Source organism: Ambystoma mexicanum, chromosome 14 (assembly GCF_040938575.1).
Source record: "Ambystoma mexicanum isolate Mex_15411 chromosome 14, UKY_AmexF1_1, whole genome shotgun sequence".
NCBI classification, from domain to species: domain Eukaryota; kingdom Metazoa; phylum Chordata; class Amphibia; order Caudata; family Ambystomatidae; genus Ambystoma; species Ambystoma mexicanum.
The window spans coordinates 153,035,951-153,056,158 of record NC_090940.1 but is presented as its reverse complement, the minus strand read 5'-3'; the positions used below and the strand labels follow the sequence as shown (position 1 = coordinate 153,056,158).

At 45.9% G+C, this 20,208-nt stretch overlaps 1 protein-coding gene across 1 annotated transcript in view; it reads left to right on the top strand.

The window, feature by feature from the left end:
• Positions 1-20,208, top strand: part of DNAL1 (dynein axonemal light chain 1) — a 555,787-nt gene that overhangs the window by 343,306 nt on the left and 192,273 nt on the right. The window contains exon 6 of the mRNA XM_069638770.1: positions 14,983-15,109. Within this exon, the coding sequence (XP_069494871.1) occupies positions 14,983-15,109 (127 nt within the window). The remainder of the gene's footprint in view (positions 1-14,982; positions 15,110-20,208) is intronic.

The window sequence follows — 20,208 nt, the reverse complement described above, 5'->3', positions numbered from 1 at the left end:
CCTCATTCCTGTCTGGCCAACTCCTGAATCTGATCCTGTGGACTGTCGGAACCACCAGCACCTGCCAAGATCTCTTCTTTCTGCGGTGTAGACCTTTCTTGCCGCGCCGGACATTTTTGACTACTGCTGCAGTACTTAAGCTCTCGGAGTAATTGTCATCGGACTTCATCTTGCCAGCGATCTTCACCAGGACAATGGCCTCACCTGTCTGTGCTTGCACAGTCCCTTTGTCACGTTAATCAGGAGAGTGCCTTTCGTGACATTGGGAGTCGGTCCATCCTCCACCCAGTTCCGATTTTGGGTGGTGGAGAGGCTGGTTCTTCGTGCCACTAGTTCATCTTTTCACGGGCTCCAGACTGGCGACCTCTGCGAGATCGACCACCAAGACATCAGGTACGCGGCCCTCTCGGGCTTCCCAACTTGACAGATTGAGACGCCTGCCTTCAGACCTGGAGATGGAGGATTCGCAAGACATGCGGAATGAGTTACTAGCACTCAGGGCCGAGATGACTGCCCTGCGTCAGGAGAATCAGACGTTACGCCAGATGATAACCCAAGGAGCGTCCAGTACCTCTCAGGTGGAGGGATCTTTGGCTCACACAACACCTATCAAGTTTGATGGAGACCCGAGACGGGTGGCTGAATTTTGTAATCACTGCCGGATTCATTTCCTTTTCAGATCTACTTACTTCAACAACAATAGGTCCAAGATCGGGTACATCCTAGGGAACCTAACTGGGAACGCGTTAGCCTGGGCAACTCCGTTTGTGGTTACAAACAGTCCCATTTTGAATGATTTTGCTGCCTTTGAAAAAGCATTCCTTGAGGTGTTCCAGACGCCTAATCTGGCCTCCGTTGCACAGAATCAATTGATGGATTACAAGCAGGGAAGCACTGACATTATAACTTACATCAGCCGCTTCCGACTTTTGGCTACCGACTCCCAATGGCCAGAAATTACACAGAAGACTCTGTTTCGCCAAGGCCTGAGAGAGGAGTACAAGGATGAGTTACTCCATATCCCCAAACCTGAGAGCCTCCAACTTTTGATTGATCAGGTGCTCCGTATTTGACCAGAGGTTAGCCGAACGAAAGGCTGAGAGACGTCGACTCGAAAGAAACAATCCCAGGACGACCTGTTTACCCGCAGGTTCGTTCGGTCCTCCTGAATCTGGATCGGAGCCTATGCAATTAGGAGCCATGAGAGGTCCATTATCTGAGGAAGAGAAGAAACTGAGGAGGTCCTTACGTTTATGTCTTTACTGTGGAGCAGCCGGGCATTATCTGGGTACGTGCCCTTTGCGTCCGCAGAAGAAGAAGTCGGGAAACTAGGAGACCTGTCGTGTACTGGAAGGGCAACGACAGGTCTCATTCCATCTTCAGACCCTTCAGTTATATGTTCGATTCGTCTTCCCATGCAACCAGCAGTGTTACAGACCTTGAAGATCCAGATTAAGTTGCCTGACAAGAACCTGGAAGTATTTGGTCTGTTGGACAGTGGGGCTTCCGGCAATTACATCGACGAGACATTCGCCTCCAGACACAAGATACCACTCATTTCCAGACACACACCTCTAACCGTGGAGCTCATAGACGGAACTCCCTTGTCTTCCGGGCCCGTCCGTCAGTTCACAGTAGGTCTAGCCCTCCAGATTGCTGACCATTTCGAAGAACTTGCCTTGGATGTAATAAAGTCCCCGACTTACAAAGTGGTCTTGGGGTTACCTTGGCTGCAATACCATAACCCGGTGATAGACTGGAGAACCCAGACTTTGACCTTTTCATCCGCTGTTTGTGCCCAGGAATGCAAGCTACCGGCTCCTACCCTGGCCGTTTCGACCCCCCTGGAAACATACGGCAGAGGGGTCAGTCTATGTTCTACGTCTCTGATCCCACAGGAGTACACCGACTTCGAACAGGTATTCTCTGAATCTGGCGATATACCTCTTCCTCCACATCGTTCCTTTGACTGCTCCATTGAATTGTTGCCGGACTGTGACATTCCCCATGGGAAATTGTATGCCCTAACACGGGACGAGAAGCAGGTGCTTTAGGAGTACTTGTCGGAGAGTCTACAAAAGGGATACATAGTGCCGTCTAAGTCGCCTGCAGGATTTCCCATGTTTTTTGTAAAGAAGAAGGAAGGCACTTTGAGACCCTGTGTTGACTACCGGCAACTGAACGACATAACAGCAAAAGACCGTTATCCTTTACCTTTGATTCGCAGTATTCTTGAGACCTTGCATACTGCTCGGGTCTTCTCCAAATTGGACTTACGCGGAGCCTACCACTTGGTACGTATCAAGAGTGGGGATGAGTGGAAGACAGCCTTCAAGACACCTTTTGGGCATTTTGAGTATAGAGTCATGCCTTTCGGCTTATGCAATGCCCCCGCTGTTTTCCAACGATTTATGGACTACATCTTTGGTGATCTGCTTGGCTTATCCGTCTGGGTGTATTTGGATGACATCCTGGTTTTTTCCAAATCCCTAGACTAGCACGTGGAACATGTTCGTGAGGTCCTTCGTCGGTTGTCCATTAATAATCTATTCGCTAAGGCGGAGAAATGCTGCTTTCACCAACCCAGCATCGAGTTTTTGGGGTTTGTGATTAATCAGGAAGGGATTGGGATGGATCCCAAGAAAGTGCAAGCCATACAAGAGTGGAAACATCCTCATGATTTCAAGTCTCTTCAACGCTTTCTGGGATTCGCTAATTTCTACAGGCGCTTCATTCCACAGTTTTCTCAGATCTCTGCGCCCCTCACCAGGCTAACCAGCAGCAAAATCGCTTTCAAGTGGGATTCCATGGCTTCTCAGGCTTTCGACACCTTGAAGTCCGCTTTTATGGCTGCCCCGATTCTGCGCCATCCACAGGAGGAGTTACCCTACATTGTGGAGGCCGACGCTTCCAGCTTCGCGGTCGGAGCCGTTCTCCTACAGAAAGACCCGACTACGTTGGTAGAACATCCAGTGGCCTATTTTTCTCGCAAGCTGAATCCCAGCGAAAGAAACTATGCGGTGATTGAAAAAGAACTGTTGGCTATTAAGACCGCATTTGAGGAATGGAGACATTTCCTTCTCGGTGCTCGCTTTTCCGTGGAAGTGCGGACAGATCATCGCAATCTGCAATACCTTCGCTCCTTGCAATGTCGAACTCCTCGTCAGGCCAGGTGGGCCTTCTTCTTCTCTCCGTTTAAGTTTCATGTTACTTACATCCCGGGAACCTCCAATTTGAAAGCGGATGCACTCTCCAGGTCCCTGGAGAATGTGGAAGAGGCGTCATGCCCAGCTCAGCCACTGATATCCCCTCAACATTTCTTGCTGACTTTGTCTCCTCACCTTGAGTCCATCGTGGACGCCACTCGGAGGGATCCCGAAAGAGCGACCCTTCTTAGTCGTCAATTTGCGTCTGAACAAGATGGGCTTTTATTATTTTGTAAAAGGCTGTACATTCCTAAGGGAGCTATTCGGAATGGCATTTTGCATGGATTCCACGATTCACCTATTGGAGGACATCGTGGGATAAGAGCCACACAGGAGTTGATATCCCGACAGTTTTGGTGGCCTGGTTGGGCTACCGAGGTCCAGAAGTACATCGAAAGTTGTCCTATTTGTGCCCAGTGCAAGGTTCCTAGAAAACGACCGTTGGGATTGCTGGTACCTACTGAAATAGCACCTTACCCATGGCATACCATCGCCACCGACTTCATTGTGGATCTGCCTCCTTCAGAAGGGTTTACTTGCATAATGGTAGTTGTGGACAGTTTCACTAAACTAGCCCATTTCATCCCATTTCAAAAGATCCCTACAGCGACCCAGATGGCTTCAGCATTTCTGCATGAAATCTACCGGTTACATGGCCTACCTGAGAAGATCATTTCGGATCGAGGGACCCAGTTCCTCTCATCGTTCTGGAGCAAGGTGTGTGGTCACCTGGGAATTCATAGAGCTCTTAGCTCGGGCTATCACCCACAGACCAATGGGCTCACCGAAAGGACCAATCAAACTTTGGAAGAGTACCTCCGCTGTTTTGCTAATGCTACTCAGTCCAACTGGAAAGCTGGTTTAGATCTTGCAGAAGTGTCTTACAACAATACTGTTCACGCTTCCATTGGAGTCAGTCCGTTCTTCTGCTCTACTGGTCTACATCCCCGATTGATGCCTTTTCATCCGGTTCCTTCCAGTACTGTCCCATCCGCTGATGTCCTAGTCACTCATATTCAGAAACAACAGGAACTAGCACGCACGATCCTGAGAGAAGCCAAGGATCGGATGAAGATACAGGCAGACAGGAAGAGGAGTGTAGAACCAGATTTTCAGGAGGGAGACAGGGTGTGATTATCCTCAAAGAACCTGCCGCTTCACAACTTGCCCGTCAAACTGGCTCCCCGATATTTTGGGCCATTCGTTATACCCCTACCTGGGTCCACCCTGGGCCAGCCAGCAACTCTCCCGGGTCCACCCTGGGTCCGCCTACTCAGCTCCTTATTGGGCCAGTCTGCAAGTTATATCTGGTTCCCCTCATTCCTGTCTGGCCAACTCCTGAATCTGATCCTGTGGACTGTCGGAACCACCAGCACCTGCCAAGATCTCTTCTTTCTGCGGTGTAGACCTTTCTTGCCGCGCCGGACATTTTTGACTACTGCTGCAGTACTTAAGCTCTCGGAGTAACTGTCATCGGACTTCATCTTGCCAGCGATCTTCACCAGGACAATGGCCTCACCTGTCTGTGCTTGCACAGTCCCTTTGTCACGTTAATCAGGAGAGTGCCTTTCGTGACATTGGGAGTCGGTCCATCCTCCACCCAGTTCCGATTTTGGGTGGTGGAGAGGCTGGTTCTTCGTGCCACTAGTTCATCTTTTCACGGGCTCCAGACTGGCGACCTCTGCGAGATCGACCACCAAGACATAAGGTACACGGCCCTCTCGGGCTTCCCAACTTAACACACCCTCTAAACCAATACTAGGATCTACAAGGAGAACTAGACTCTCCTCCTGCACCCACCTTCATCCATTAGCTACTAAAAACCATAGCATCCCACCAGCAAGCCACTCCCACTCCAGCCACCCCGTGTTCACAAGCTCACAACCTTCATTACTCCACCACCGCTCAATTGCCAGAACCCACAGAGCAATACCACAGCCCAGCCACTGACCGCTGCAACCCAAACACACTCCCCACGTTCTAAAATACCACTAAAAGGCGCCTTACTTAACATATAATCCCTAGGTGCTAATGCCATCGACGTGCACAACCTCATCATAGAATCCCAACTAGACTTCCTAGTAATGACGGAAACATGGCTCCACCCTGCCTCAGGCCCGTTACTATCGCTAGCCATCCCACCTGAATATACCATTCTCAGAGCAGAGTGCCATGATGCCACCCGAGGAGGTGTAGCCATCATCACTAAATCCATCCAAAATTGACAGCCCAATAGTCTACGAACTCCTATTTCTCAAACTACCTACTGATTCTAATTCCACCATCAATTTCCTAATAGTGTACAGAGCCCCCAACTCAACTAGCAACCCAGACATTGATTTGCCACTGCTCATTACTCCCCTCCTTAAACCCAAAACTAAATCAATCATTCTAGGAGATATCAATGTGGGATACAACAATGTAACAGATCACAAAGTCTTCCATAGCGCCCTCTAAGAAATGCAGTTCACACAAATAGAAAATGCCACTACCCACTCAAAAGGCAGAAACCTCGATTGGATCCTAACACTGAACACTGTAGTCACCCTAGAAGACATCCTAGACTTATCATGGATGGACCACTTTCTAATTAGCTTCAATCTATCATTGAACAATGGCCCAGTGTCTGCCCTCATCCCCCTCACACCCATCTTGATAAGAAACGCACGCAAACTCACCCATGAAATACTTTCCCCCATCTTGAACAAACTACTTTTATGCACAACCTTTAGTTGACAATACCCCTCAGAGCATCTCACTACTCTCACACCTGCCTCAAAACCGCCATTGATGATGCAGCCCCCCTCAAGCCTAAACTTCCCTAACCCAAACATAGCAACCCTTGGTTTAATGATGAACTGATCGAATTGAGAAGGAGAAAAAGAGCTTAGAACATATATTCAGAGAAAATCCTAATAGCGAACCCAAAATAGAACTCTTCAATACAGCCAAAACCTACAAACTTGCAGTGTCTACTCACAAAGCAACCAACGTATTATCAATGCAGCCTCTAACAGCAAAGAGTTGTTCTCTATCATCAAAGAACTAGAAACTCCTATTCCACTTCCTAGCCCAGACATTATAAGTAAAGCTTGGTGCACAACCATTCAGGACGCACTAGCTTCCAAAATAAATATCCTCCAAAACAAAATCACCCATTAAGCAAAACTTCTAGCACACACTGCAGAGCCTACTCCCATGCTACAGATAAACACCCCCGCCAACATACCACTATTCCATTTCACACCAGTGAGCACCACCCAGGTTCCAAAAACCATAGCCTCCCAGAAACCATCCAATTGTAAAGGCGACAGGTGTCCTGCAAAAGTAGTTCAGGCCTGCGCACCCGCACTTGCTCCCATTATCACCAACTTCATTAATGCCTCGTTTAACTCTAACTCCATTCCTGCCAACATCAAAAAAAGCATGGGTTAATCCCCTTCTTAAAAAAAACCTACCCTAGACCCCACCACCCCCACCAACTACAGACTGATCACAACAGTGCCCTTTCTGATGAAAATTATTGACAAATTTGCCTACACCCAAGTTCAATCCCTTTTTTGAGAATAACCTCCTTCTAGGCGACAGACAATCAGGCTTTCACCCCAGGCATATCACTGAGACGGCTCTACTGGATCTTAAAAACCAGATGGATGCCATCAGAGATTCAGGTAACCTATGCATCCTTCTACTACTCGATCTATCCGCGGCATTTGATATAGTGGATCACAACCAGCTATGCCTAACACTAGCAAACAACTTCCACTTTTCGAAGGAAGCGACATGGATTGAATAATTCCTATCAGACCGCACCTCTAGAGTAGCCATAGGCGATGAAGCTGCCGATCCCATAGCGATCTTTCTCGCCCTGAAACCGCGGCCCGGCTCAGGGGCTGCCTCGAGGATCTGGGTGCCTGGATGGCAAATAACTCACTAAAACTTAATGGTAGCAAAACTGAGGTCCTCGTGGTGGGAACGACTAGTCCTTTCACTTACTGGACTCCTGATTTTAGGCCGGTTTCTCGTGGCCCGTTTCCTTCTCCGTCCCCTGCAGTGAGAAATCTGGGGGTAAAGTTTTCATCTTCTCTTTCTATGACTGAGCAGGTTGGTGCGGTCTGCAAATCCGGTCATTTTAAATTGCGCACTTTGCGGAAGGTTTTTCCCTTCATTCCTGGTTACTTTCATGCCTCAGTGGTAGCAGCTTTGTTCTTCAGTACAGCCGATTATTGTAATTCGCTGTACTACGGCCAACCACGCTATCTGATGAATCGCATTCAAATGCTCCAAAATGCAGCGGCCAGAGTAGTCTTGCACCCTCCGGCACGCACTTGCATGTCACCGCTCCTGAAACAGCTGCACTGGCTTCCGATTGAAAAACGGATCTTGTTTAAATCTATGTGCCTAGTGCATCAAGCTTTTTACAAGGTAGGAGCAGAATATCTTCACGAAAAATGTGTTCATTATTTTCCTGCTCGCTTTCTTCGGTCTCAGGTTGCCCTATTACTATCGGTCCCCCGTGTTAGACGGACTCAGACTGGCGGCCGTGCCTTTTCCGTGGCAGCCGCAAAAGCATGGAACCAGCTGCCATGGTCACTTTGTGTGACCTCTAACCACTTGGCCTTCCGACGGTCCCTGAAGACCCTTCTTTTTTAAATTCATGCCTGCCCCACCTTCCTCTTCCTCTGTTCTGCGCCAAGAAGCCTTTGGGCATATGTGCGCTTTTATAAGACTATATAGTGCTACAAGTAGGCTAAAACGTGAAGATTTCAGAAAAATTAAGCCAGGAACGCAGGCACTGCTATTGCAAGTCAGGTGCCCAGAATAGCTGTTAATACATTGTTGAACTCATTTTGGGAGGAAGATTTTGGCCTTTCAAACTTAGTCATTATTAGGCCTCCCTCTTGGGGGTGGCAAATTTGTATTGAGCACCATACACCAACTTGTTGTACATTATCACATCATCAGAATACAATAAGTAAGAAGTCATTGAATGGAGAGAAAGATGAATAGCCTTCCAGTGCAAAGGGGCAAGAAGAGGAGCGAAAAAGAGACTGAAAGCGATACTAGTAGATACAAAGACTGGGAGCTGAGCGTATGTAGAAAGAGACCAAGGAAAAAAGATGAGGAGCCAGATTATGAAGAGATTTGAAGACCATACAGAGAAAATTAAATTTCCGCCCAGCATAAAAAGACAACCACCCAAGAGATATTAATGATGAAGAAATAGTCTTGCAGTGAAAGTGAGAAAAGACGAACAGAGGAATGAAAGATCAATTTAAGAGGAGCCAATTGTGAAGCCGGACGACCAAGAAGAGTGCATGAGCAGTAGAATGAACGGCAAAAGATTAGTGACAGATCAAGAGTTTAGGAGCATTACAAGTAAGAAGTAAGAAAAGGTCTAGCTTTACGAATGCTAAAAAGATGAAAATGACAAGATGGTGAGAGTAAAGAAATTTGACAAAAGAATGAGAGATCAGAGTCCAGATAAAAGCCCAGATTCCTAGCAGAAGATGTGACAGGGTGCAAGGAAGGAGGAAAGGAACAAGAGGCAGGAGGAGAGGGTTGGGGAATAGTATTGACAGGAAAGAAGAGAACTTCCGTCTTAGAATAGTTTAAGATCAGAAGCAAAAGAAGAAAAGGAGAGAAAAATTTGAGTGTCATCAGCATAACAATGGTGAGAGACTGAAATTATAGACGCAAGAGGGGAAGTATAGAGAGAAAAAAGAAAGGGGCGCAGGACCAATCCCTGGGGGACACCATATAAGAGAGGGGTAGAATTACCAGTCAAGGACACCGAGTAAGTACGATCAGAACCAATCAAGAGCCCATCCAGAAAAGAGAGAAGGCAAAAGAAAAGCATGGTCAACGGTATCGAATGCAGCAGACAGGTCAAGTAAGACTAAGAGAGAAGATTGTTTTGAATACCATGCCAAAGGTAATCTGTCACAGACAGAGAGAAGGGTGGTTTTAGTAGAGTGCAAGGCTCGAAAACCAGATTGGAAATGAGGAAAAATAGAGTAGTCAGAGACAAAAGAAGAAACCTGATAATACACCAGTTGCCCAAAGAGCTTTAGGAGATAAGTAAGGAGAGAGATAAGTCTAAAATTAGAGGGCAGAGAAGGGTTTAAGGGAGGCCTTTTCAAAATAGGAAGAATGGAAGCATATTTAAAAGAAGATGGAAAAGTCAAAGAAAGAAGAGCGGTATTAAAAAGAGACATTAAATAAGAGACCAATGAGGGATAGACCAAAGGTATAAGCAGCTGCAGGATGTACATGTGCAAGCAAACGTAAGGTATCAGACGTGGATAGAGCGAGAAAGGAGGAGAGAAAAGCAGAGAGGCCAAGAAATGAGGGTTAGATGAAGGAATAATAGAAGCACAAAGGGCAGTGACCTTCAAATAGATAAATTAAGCAAAATTAGAAGCAGAAAGAAAAGAAGAGGTTACTTCAGGTGAAGGATGAGAGAAAGTAAACGAGAGTCTGGAAGAGACGACGAGGATAAGAAGGTTGGGAATGAAGAGGGTCAGAGTAGAAAGAGCGTTTAGACATAAGAAGAGCTTCATCATAGAGTGAAAAGAAGACAAAGAAAAAGAATCTGGGCCTGAACGAGATTTACACCAACGGCGCTTCAGACAGCAAAGTTCTTGGCACATTGTGCAAAACTGCACAGTCATCCAAGGATGAGAAAGCTTCTGAGAAGGAATAAAAGGAGAAGACACAAAGAATCAAGAGAAGATATAAAAACAGAAGAAAGTGTAGAAACTGTCATCAGCAGAAAGTGCTGCAAAAGAAGGATGAGAAGGTAAATCAGAAATACCTGAGACGAATAAAGGATTGTTAAGAGCGTGAAGATCCCGATGAAAATAAGTAGACTGAGAAGAAGGTGCAGAATCAACAGAAGAAGAGTGAGGGGAAGGAGAAATAGAAAATAATAAGAGAAAGTGATCGGATGAGTACATTGCTGTAGCAGATACCGAAGAAGTAGATGGTGTAGAGAAAAAACATCCAATTGAGTCCAGAACCAGATACAAGAGAAGGAGAAGGCATAGAGTTGAGATAATGGGAATCAAGAATCGAAAGCAGCAGAGATGAGGCCTGAAAAGAAGAAAGATGAAGATTAAAGTTGCCTAACAGAATAGTAGGAGAAGGTAGAAGATCAGCTAAAAGAGCATCAAGATCATCACAGAAAGAACCAATAGGACCTGGAGGACGATAAAACAAAAAAGCCAAAGCATGTGGTTTCACAAAAGTCGTGAATTAATACTCAAAGGTTGAGAAACGCGGAAGAGAAAGAGACATGGCCAGTTGTAAAAGTTGAAAAGAAAAGAATACCAGTCCAACCCCGAACGGCGGGGTGTGTGCAGGAAAGAAATGGAAGAGGTAGTGAGAGAAACGGGAATAACTGTATTAGATGGGGGAAATCCAAGTTTTAGTGATACAAAGAAAGTGAAGATTAAGACGAAGAAAAGTGCCAAGTGAGATTTATGCATTTGAGAGAGCAAGATTGATTGGAGGTAGCAAAGGAGTTATAGGGGGATACACCAGATTAGTATAGTTGCAAGACGAGTGATGAAGAGAACAAAAAGAATAGATAGAGGGAATAGATTAAGTCATGTTAAATAAAATTAGAATTGGAGGACGATGCAATAATAGGAGCAACAGTGTAACAGGCACAAAGATGTTCAACAGAAAAAAACAGTGAGTGACATAACTGAGGGTGCTGCTAGAGGGTAAAACTGGCAAAGCAGCGGCAGCAAAGGAAAATTAACTGGAAGAAGACAACAGCAACAACATCTTTTTGGACAGGCTTTACCTTTAGAGGTCATGCTATACGTTGTTGGTATAAAATGGTAATAGAACATGTAAAGCGCAAACTGTGACCCAAGGGTATCCTAGGGCTGAGAAAGTAGAAGGTAAGAGGAAGTAGAACCAAAAAATAAAATAAACAGGTTATTCACAGGATGGAAACAAAAACGTTTTGAGTGACTTCCTAAAACTCAGATGACATTCAACTACTTGAAGGGCCAGCGGAAGACTGTGCCAGACCTTTGGCGCAGCCACCGAAAACGCATGACCGCCACTGTGCTCATTTGAAATTTCAGTACAATCAGGAGGAGACTATCGGCAGAACAGAGAGTATGCAAGGGTTACTATTTACATAGCCTCTCCTGGAGGTACACGGCCCCTTTGCCATAGAAAGCCTTATGTACAAGGCAAAGAGTTTCTATGGTCAAAAGGAAGCCAGTGTAACTTCCTAAGAAAGGGGTTGCAGAAGCCGATTTGAGTAAATTAGCTAAAAGCCTCAGAACAGAATTCTGCAGGACTTGCAAATGTTTAATATGATACTTGGGCTGAGCTAATAAAGTAGCATTACCATAATCAACTCCAGAGATAGAAGTTGAGATCAATGGCGCGTGTCATTTGTAAGATAAGAAGGGAAGTATTTTCCTAAAAGTTTTCAATATCTGATGGTCAGTACTACATCTGGCACTGATCTGAAGTGTAGGAGACAAAGACTTTGAGCTTTTGATACCGAGATTTGTTACAGATTTGACCAGGGTAGGTAGGAAAGATCAACTGTGTATCGTCTGTATGTGAGTAAAAACGGCAGCCAAAATAATTAATGATGGCCAATAAAATGGGTGATAGGGCAGAGCCCTGAGAGATGCCCCACCCTAAGAGCACCTCTTCCCACCAGTTCAAGCATCTCAGAACGGTTAGAAAGAATTGACTTTCACCAGGGCCAGGCCAGAAATCCTACTGTTCTCTAGGCGTTTACAAAGGAGGTCATGCTCAATAGTGTCAAATGCTTCTGACAGGTCTAGTAATATCAATACTGATATTTGAGACTGGTCAGCTAGTCTGATCAAATCGTCAGTAACTGCCACCAGTATCGATTCTGTACTTGTACAAGGTTAGAAACCAGATTGATGGTGATAGAGTACGGATGCTTTTTCCAAAAAGTCTCTCTAATCTGCGGAGTAACAGTTACTTTGAGCATTCTTCATAAGAAACTTCAGCAGGGATATTGGCCAAAGTTGGCAGGGACAGATAGGCCCAGAGAAGACTTTTTTAGGAGCGGCGTGACAAGGTCATGCTGCTGCTGGTGTGATCATTGGGGCTAACTGAGACTGGATATCTTTCAAGATTCTAAGAGGAATAGGGTCAAGAGGCGAGGTGGGTCGGAGCTTAGAAATAATATCCAAAACTTTGGTTCTTGTCATAGGCTGAAAGACTGAAACATATTCTGATGGTCCATTAGAGTACAATTCTCTACGAAGGACTTGTTATTCCCTAAAGGTATGGGCTAGCAATGATTTGAGCACATTGAAGATCACGTTAAAAAAAATTATAGCAACCTGACCACCAGGATGCAGTGTTATATGATTAACATGAATCATGGTATAGGTGTGGGGGAGTGCTTGAATAATGTCTGGTGTAGTGGCTTTTAATAGCCAGGTTACAGTAACACATAAAAGGTCTGGTTCATCAGAGCCTAAAAGGTCCCAGATATCTAGTCAGTGAGCTGTAAGAGATTGTGCATTGCATAATAAGCCATAAAGAATTGTATGTCAGTTGCATCAGAAAGCGATGGAACAACCAACAGGTTTTCTCCCAGTTAGAAGGCCAAGCAGTAACAGACGGTGCCAGAGAACAAAGATTTAGACAATTGTATGAGCGGAAGGAATCATCCAACTTCTCACTGTTACCTGGAGGCTGCGCAATTACAGAGTTTTTGAATGGAAGAATGAACAATTGAAGTAAATAGGCATGTTTGATCATTTCCAATTAGGCAACCTCATTTTTAGAACTCGTAGCAATTCATTTACAAAGTACCAGTGAAAGTTCAATAGCTCGTTTTTGTAATTGATTTAAATCCAGCTACATTAAATATATATAATCTTGTTCCTGAATATCCCACATTCACTGCTCGGCTATGAATCAACAGCATCCCACAGTTAAGAGAATTTGAAATACTCCTGAAACAGCACAGTGAAATTGTACATTTTAAAAGGGCAGCCTGTTTGCACACATCCTAATAAGAAAATACTGTTTTGTTCTCATGTGCCAGGCTCGGAAGAATTTAGAGTACACATTTCCCAATTTATGCCATACTACAAGTAAGCATTTAATGATATAAGTATAATTGGGTCAAAGTGGCCACCTCTGGCTAAAAAGCGCCCTCTCAGTGGTTAAACATTTGATACACAATTGGAATTGGAAACATCAAATAATGTAGAAGACTTGATGGGGGTATTGGGACACCTTACAACTATGAAATTGATAACCCTGAAGCCATTTTCTGTTTGTGACAGATACTTGCAACTGTACTCTGAATCTATAGCTCTCTGAACTGGAAATAGCCTAGTCCTTGTAGCAGAATAGTTCTGATATGATGCAAGTCATTTATAACACGCCTGTACACAAGTGTTTCTAGGCGTGACAAGACAAGGAAGGGGAGAGAGAGGGAAGACAAAAAAAACGATCTTACTAGGCCTTATGTCATTCAGATCGTGCAAGGGGAACTGAGAGAAGTGCCAGGGGGAGGGAGGAGGCAGAGTGCATAGGCAAGCTCAAGTAAGTGTCAAGGTAGAAAGGCTGGTTTTGCCTACTGCATACTGTGATAGCACCACCTTACTCAATACCAAACAATCTGTTGTACACATTTAGTTTGTATGCCTGGTTCCCCCTTGGCTTATTTTATGTATAACTACCTTATAAAACTTCTTTAAAAAAAGAATAGTCCCAAGAACTCACCAGGTCAAAAACAAAAACAGAAAAAACTCAGATGCAATTATTTTACTTCATATCTAAAGAGAGATGTCATACAATGGAAAAAAACACTGAAGATCATTTTGGTCTCTGAAGAAAGATCACTTTGGTGGAGCTTGCTATCTTCATGGGAGGACTTAACAAAGCACACTACATATGTGTACAACAAGATAATTCACCAACGACATTGTATGCCAGCAAACCATACCCTAGCTTCTCAGACACATGGAGTTGCTGTGCCTGGCAGGGCACTCATGTTTGGTTAGAGTAATCTAAGGTAACATTATTAAAAAAGGAAATCATTCTGCTGTAGTACACAGAGGGGCAACACCCAATTAGCATGTATCCTAGAGAAACAACGCAAAGTTGATCTCTTAAGGGACAGCCAACTGTTCAAACACTAGTCATACATTTAAAGTTGAAAAACTGCTCATTTCAGGCTTGTTGAAACATTTATTTGCTCCATCAATGAAAGTATGGCATGGATATGTTTGAAAAACATAGCTATGGGGTAAACTGACTTCTGTAGTGATGAAAAGCCAGCTGCAATTCTTCTAAATTGTACAGCCATTTTGTTAAGGTACAGCCAAAGACCACACACAAAGTTTGCTTGTCCCCTTAGATTGTGGGTTTCTCAGATAGGTACAGTGAATGGAAAAGAGGTGGACCAATATGCCTAGTCTCTCCAGGAAACTCAAGTTAGGGAGGATAGGATGCGCTCAGATTTGAGATGATTTGTTGTAATGGGATAACTACTTCATTCAGCGATAATGAGAAGCAAGCAGGGAGATGGACATTTTTGCCCAACAAAATAGGAGAAAATACCTTAAAATATCAAAACATGATTTTGTAAACAAAGGCATTTGGAGGTGAATCTGTTCCTCTTTCACAAAAAAAGCAACTAAATGTTTTATACAAAAAATCCATTCACCCTAAGCATGTTACACATTGTTTAGTTTAATTAAATGTAAACATTGTTTTTGATGTATGCTCTATTCTTCAGGAAGCTGTTGGGGACACGTTAGCAGAGCTGTGGATTTCATACAATCTCATTGAGAAATTGAAAGGTATCCACGTCATGAAGAAATTGAAGGTTCTATACATGTCCAATAACCTTGTGAAGGATTGGGGTAAGCCAAGTAACTGATTCCTTCTCATTCATTAGAGATTGTCATCTGCCTGAGTGGCAGTAGTTATGCAATTAGTGTATCTTGTTGACCATTTTCTAAACATAGATCTGTTCTTTTTAGAATCATGGGCAGAGCTTGAGCTTAACGAGAACTATAGCATTATTTCATTAAAGGTACCATGATGTCCTGAGAATGTCCATACTTTAGTAGGCCTATTAGTTTGATGTGTCAGCATGGATTCAAATTTAGATTTAAATGTGCAGTCCTTGGAATTTCATTTACCCTCAAACTCCATTTGGCTTAGAGCTCTGTGAATGATGTTAACGTAAGTGCCATTTGTGCTGAAGAAATTGTTCTGAGGAAATCATTATCCAAATCATTGGCATTAAAGCAATGCAAAAGGAGTTGTTCAAAATCAAATTTCAGTCACTCCTCCTTAATAGTTCACGACAATCAATAAACATTGCTCATATGCTGCCCCAGTTTGCCCTGTATTTTATTTAAGAATACACCTCAGCCGGTTAGTTTATATCTCTACATTAACCTAGGCTAAGTCTAAGAAGGTTGTGACATATATTATGACAACTACTTTGGATCTTAAGAACAATATATTTATAATCATAAGATGGCATTCTAGGAACATGAAAACTAAATTCTTTGAATTATTTCAATCTGGCCATTCCCTTAAAATGCAGTGCAATCTTTCTGATTGTAACAGTTTCTGTGGTGGTGGATTCAAGTTCCCAGATCACTTACTAGGATAAATGTGTTTTCTTTGAACAGGAATGTTCATTTTTTTCATTCAAATCTGAAGTTTTATCAGATTAGCATGCATGCTCCTTTATTACATGAAATTGAATGAATACTTTGCATTATTGAAAATATTGAACAAGATTCCAAGATGGCTAATCCCCGACCCTCCACACAAAGGTGCTCATTTAGCTGGGATGACCTACCCAACCAGTGAAACTAAGCACCAGAGCTGCGGGACACGGGCTGTGGCAGAATGGATGCCTGGGAGCCCGAGCAGTCGGCGACGGCAGCGAACACAGCAGATCCTGCAGAGTGGCGGCGTGAAGCTGTCATGTGGTATGGGCAGACCCGGCTGGGCCTTCTCGGGGAAACACAGGTGTGTGGCAGTCAGTACTCCAGGGCGCAGTATCCACGGGGGTTGTGCGCCTGCAGCAACAGAGGATCAAGACACCTTCCCCACGTGAGAGCTGCCGGCTGCCAGAAGGAGAGACCGGCTGGAGCCACGCAGGAACCCCCAGACACCAGAGGCACTCTGGAACGGCCACTGCCTGGTCTTAACACACATGGTGGGAGGCAGGTGCCAGCTCTATTCTACTCAGTGGGGCCCAAAAATATTCCGAAGAACCACACGAGGCGGGGAGCAACCACCTGGCAGTGAGGGGCACATGCAGAGACACCACCTAAAGGTGAGGGATATTGGAGGGTGCTCCCCCATACAGAGATCAGCTCTGCTTGGTGAGGAGGGTTAGTAGTGAGGCCCCCTGGCGCTTTGGGAACTGCACCTACCCCATGGAGCGCAAGTGGGCCCCGCACCCGAAGACGGGACCTCAGGCCATAAAGAAATAACAGCAGGGGTATCCAGAACTGCAGGCTCGGGCAGACGTGGAAAGGAGGTGGCCCCCACGACTTAAGGCATCGGTCAGGGAGCCAGTAACCCCCTTAATGCAGCCCCTGAGGAAGCCCTGTGGAGGGTGAAGGGGTGAGAGTCAAGATAGATACAAGACCCCCCTTGTGGGGCCCCAATAGCATGGAATGAAATTGGTTACCCCCCTTCAAATGCGGAGGAGGGCCCACGACTGACCAGAGCCCATATGCTACGAGGAAGCAACACAGACGCAGGCACAGGCTGCCCACGGGTAATAAGGCCAGAGGAAATAGGAGCCCACTGGACTGCGGAGGACCGACCCATGCCATGGGAAACCTAGAACTCTTGTGCAGGTGGTGAGGGGTGCGGATCCCTGCCAAGCCCATGCCTAGAGGGGAGGGCAAAGAGACCCCGGTGCACCAGACAACGGCTCAATAGGGTACAGAGGGAACCCTTAGCAAGTGCTGGCATCTGTACAAGCCAAAGCACCAAAAGCCCCCACCGGCTCCAGGCGTGACAGCAGGAGAAGGGGCTGCACCACCAGTGGGATCCATGGCGGTCAACAAGGGCGACCTAGTGCAATGCTTAGCCGACCTCCTGACACAGATTACAGGCACTTTCCAGGAGCAATTCTCCTCCTTGAGGGCAGACCTAAAGGGTGCGGTGCAGGAGATCAAAAGGGAACTCATGAAGCTAAGCGAGAGCTGATACTAACAATCAAGCAATCCAAGAACTATCGGACGATGAAAAACAAATGGATCAGGAGCTGGAGCATCTTTTATGTCTCTCGAATAACCTGGACCTCTAGTGCGAAGATCTTGAGAACAGGTCGCAACACTCGAATATACACCTCAAGAATGTCCTGGAGGAGGTCTCGGATAGAGATCTAAAGACGAATGCACAAATAGTCTTCGCCGACCTGCTCTCGGAAGTCCCCTCTGAGGGAGTCCGTTTAGGCATAATACACAGGGGGGGTGGTTCCATTACAGAGGGAACCCGGGTGACGTATTGGCAACCTTCGCATCTTACGGTCAAAAGGAGGATATTCTGAGCGCAGCACGTATGGCCAGCTCCCTACGAATGAATGAATGGAGCAGAGGTCCAGCTCTTCCAGGACTTGGCACACTCCGCTCTGTTAAAAAGAAAATTGATGGGTCCTGTAGTCAAGAGGCTGACTGTTAAGACGGATTTCTGAACTCTGTCCTGGCGGCGCAGAATTTCAGAAGGCCAACCTAATTACTTGGAACTGGGTAACCTCTGGACAAGCCAGACCAATCAGGGTAGCGATCGCGGCGGTCAAAACTAGGTCTCAAGAGGGGTGAGGGTGACTGAAACCCCGCAATGAGCACACAAAGCAAGGACACTTACAAATTACTCCAAACAGGTGTTATATTAAAAATATATACACATTTATTCCAAGGCCTTTAAAACAATGACCGTAGCGAGAAATCACAATACAACTCTAGTAAACCAACACATACCATACCAATACAATATATATACAAATACAAACAAGTCTCAAGCGTTAGATGCACGAAATGTGTAGTCCACCTAAAAGGGAAGGAAAACAGGCAGTGCGAAATAATGCTTAGACCCAGTCCGCCTTCAGAGGCACCTAACTAAAAGGAAGTCTGAGCCCTACGAAGAGTGGAGCCTTGTGCTCAAAAGTACCTGCACACGCTGGTGCCAACGGGCAAAAGGGGAGTCTCTTCGAGGGAAATCAGGCAGTTCAGTTTAGTGCACAAATGAAGAACAGTGTTCCGCGACTCAAGCGCAGCCTCCACGGTGGGCAGAAGCAGAGCGCGAGTACGGAAAGGCGTGCTGTTTTTACACACCGGGGAAAAGCTATGGGCTCCTGCAGGAGGGCGACCAGTTCCTAGCTATGCTACTCACCGGTCCCCGATGCAAGCAGACCCAGGCTTCTCCGTGTCAGTTTCAGTCGCTGGCAGGTTCAGAAGAGCAGGGGACGTCTCGTCGTCGTGTTGAGTCTGCAGCAGCAGAGTTGAGTAAAAGACGACCCAAACGAAGGAACCCGCAGAGTTTGTTACCACAGCAGGGCAATGGAGCGGCCGTGTGTATCCGAGCCAAATGTACACTACTCACTTCAGACCTGGGAACGCCAAGTGTACGAACCGTGTGAGAGTGACAAGGACTCGAAATACTACACAACCTGGCGGCGGTTACAGAGCAAGACTCCTGTGTAGGCTGGTCAGTCTGCTGGATGGCCCAGAGACGCTTCCGAAGGCTTACTAGCAGGAGATGGTGAAGATGCCGAGAATAGCTGTCCCCGGTATTCCAAGGGTCGAAGTACCAGTACAGGCCTTCTGGTTCGAATAAAGGTGAAAAGGGTTTCACAAGGCAACAGCAGTGCAGAGGAGCAGTCCTTCAGCGGGTCACCAGCGATTCCTCGGTACAGCCTCTTGGTTGCAGGATACTTGGCTCCTGTATTCCTTTATTCGTGAGAACTCAGGAGATCGACATGGTAGTGGTGTTTCCAGCCCCCTCTTATCCACGGTTCCCTTCGCGTCAAAACGGAGGGGACCAATGGGAGATCCGCTCATCAACACTCACACCATTCGTGGACCTATCACGGACCACGGTGGTCCCAGGCATTCACACCACCCTAGACTCTCTGGCACCCAGGATGTGTATTGGGACCAGACATCCTAGCCCACATCCTGGAGGCACACACCAGGCATGTAGAAGCCCGCGAAAGCATCCATGTTCGCGGGAAAGTACATGCCCAAATAAGGAAGGCCCCGGGTCGGCTCGACCTGGGGAAGGTGAAGGGAGCAAGACGGTCAGCGGACAGGACAAAGGAGCCTCGTGGTCTGGCCATTTTGGGAGCCAGGCCACCATTTTGGGCTAAGCGCGAGAAACGCGCTTAAAACGCCAAAAGGAGCTCAAAACACAAGAAACGATCGCTGCCACCATTCCCATCCGTGAATCACTTGCACTGATCAGTTACAATCCTGAAAGAGTATCTAGGGCCTGTAGAAGGCTAGAGACCCAAGAGAGCAGTAACTTAGCTTACAGTGCCCTCTTTTGTCATGTTGCACGAAAGCCGCAACATGATAAAAGAAACTACAGAAAACAGCGTTTCTCGGTACTGACTGTCTTAAGGGCATGTCAGTTTCCCCGTAAGAATGGAGCGAAAGCCCAGAGGAGTGCGGCAGAAGGCTGCACTTCTCTGGCAAAGTCGAGAACAAGGTGAAAAACAACAGCAAAAAGTTTAGGGGTTGCCACATGGAAGGAAAATTACCTACAAATACGAAATCTTTCCTAACACTGACCCAAGAGAAGATCTGATACAAATGGACCTTCCCTTTTGGATTGTTGTTTAATTGGAAAGGGAAGCAATATAGGGTGACATCCTGTGAAGAGGGTCTCAATGTGGTCTTGCCTAGGGACTATGGTGTGTACCAACTCACGAGGACTCAAACTTAAGCTCTCAAAGGAGGAGTCAATGGGAATGGTCGAC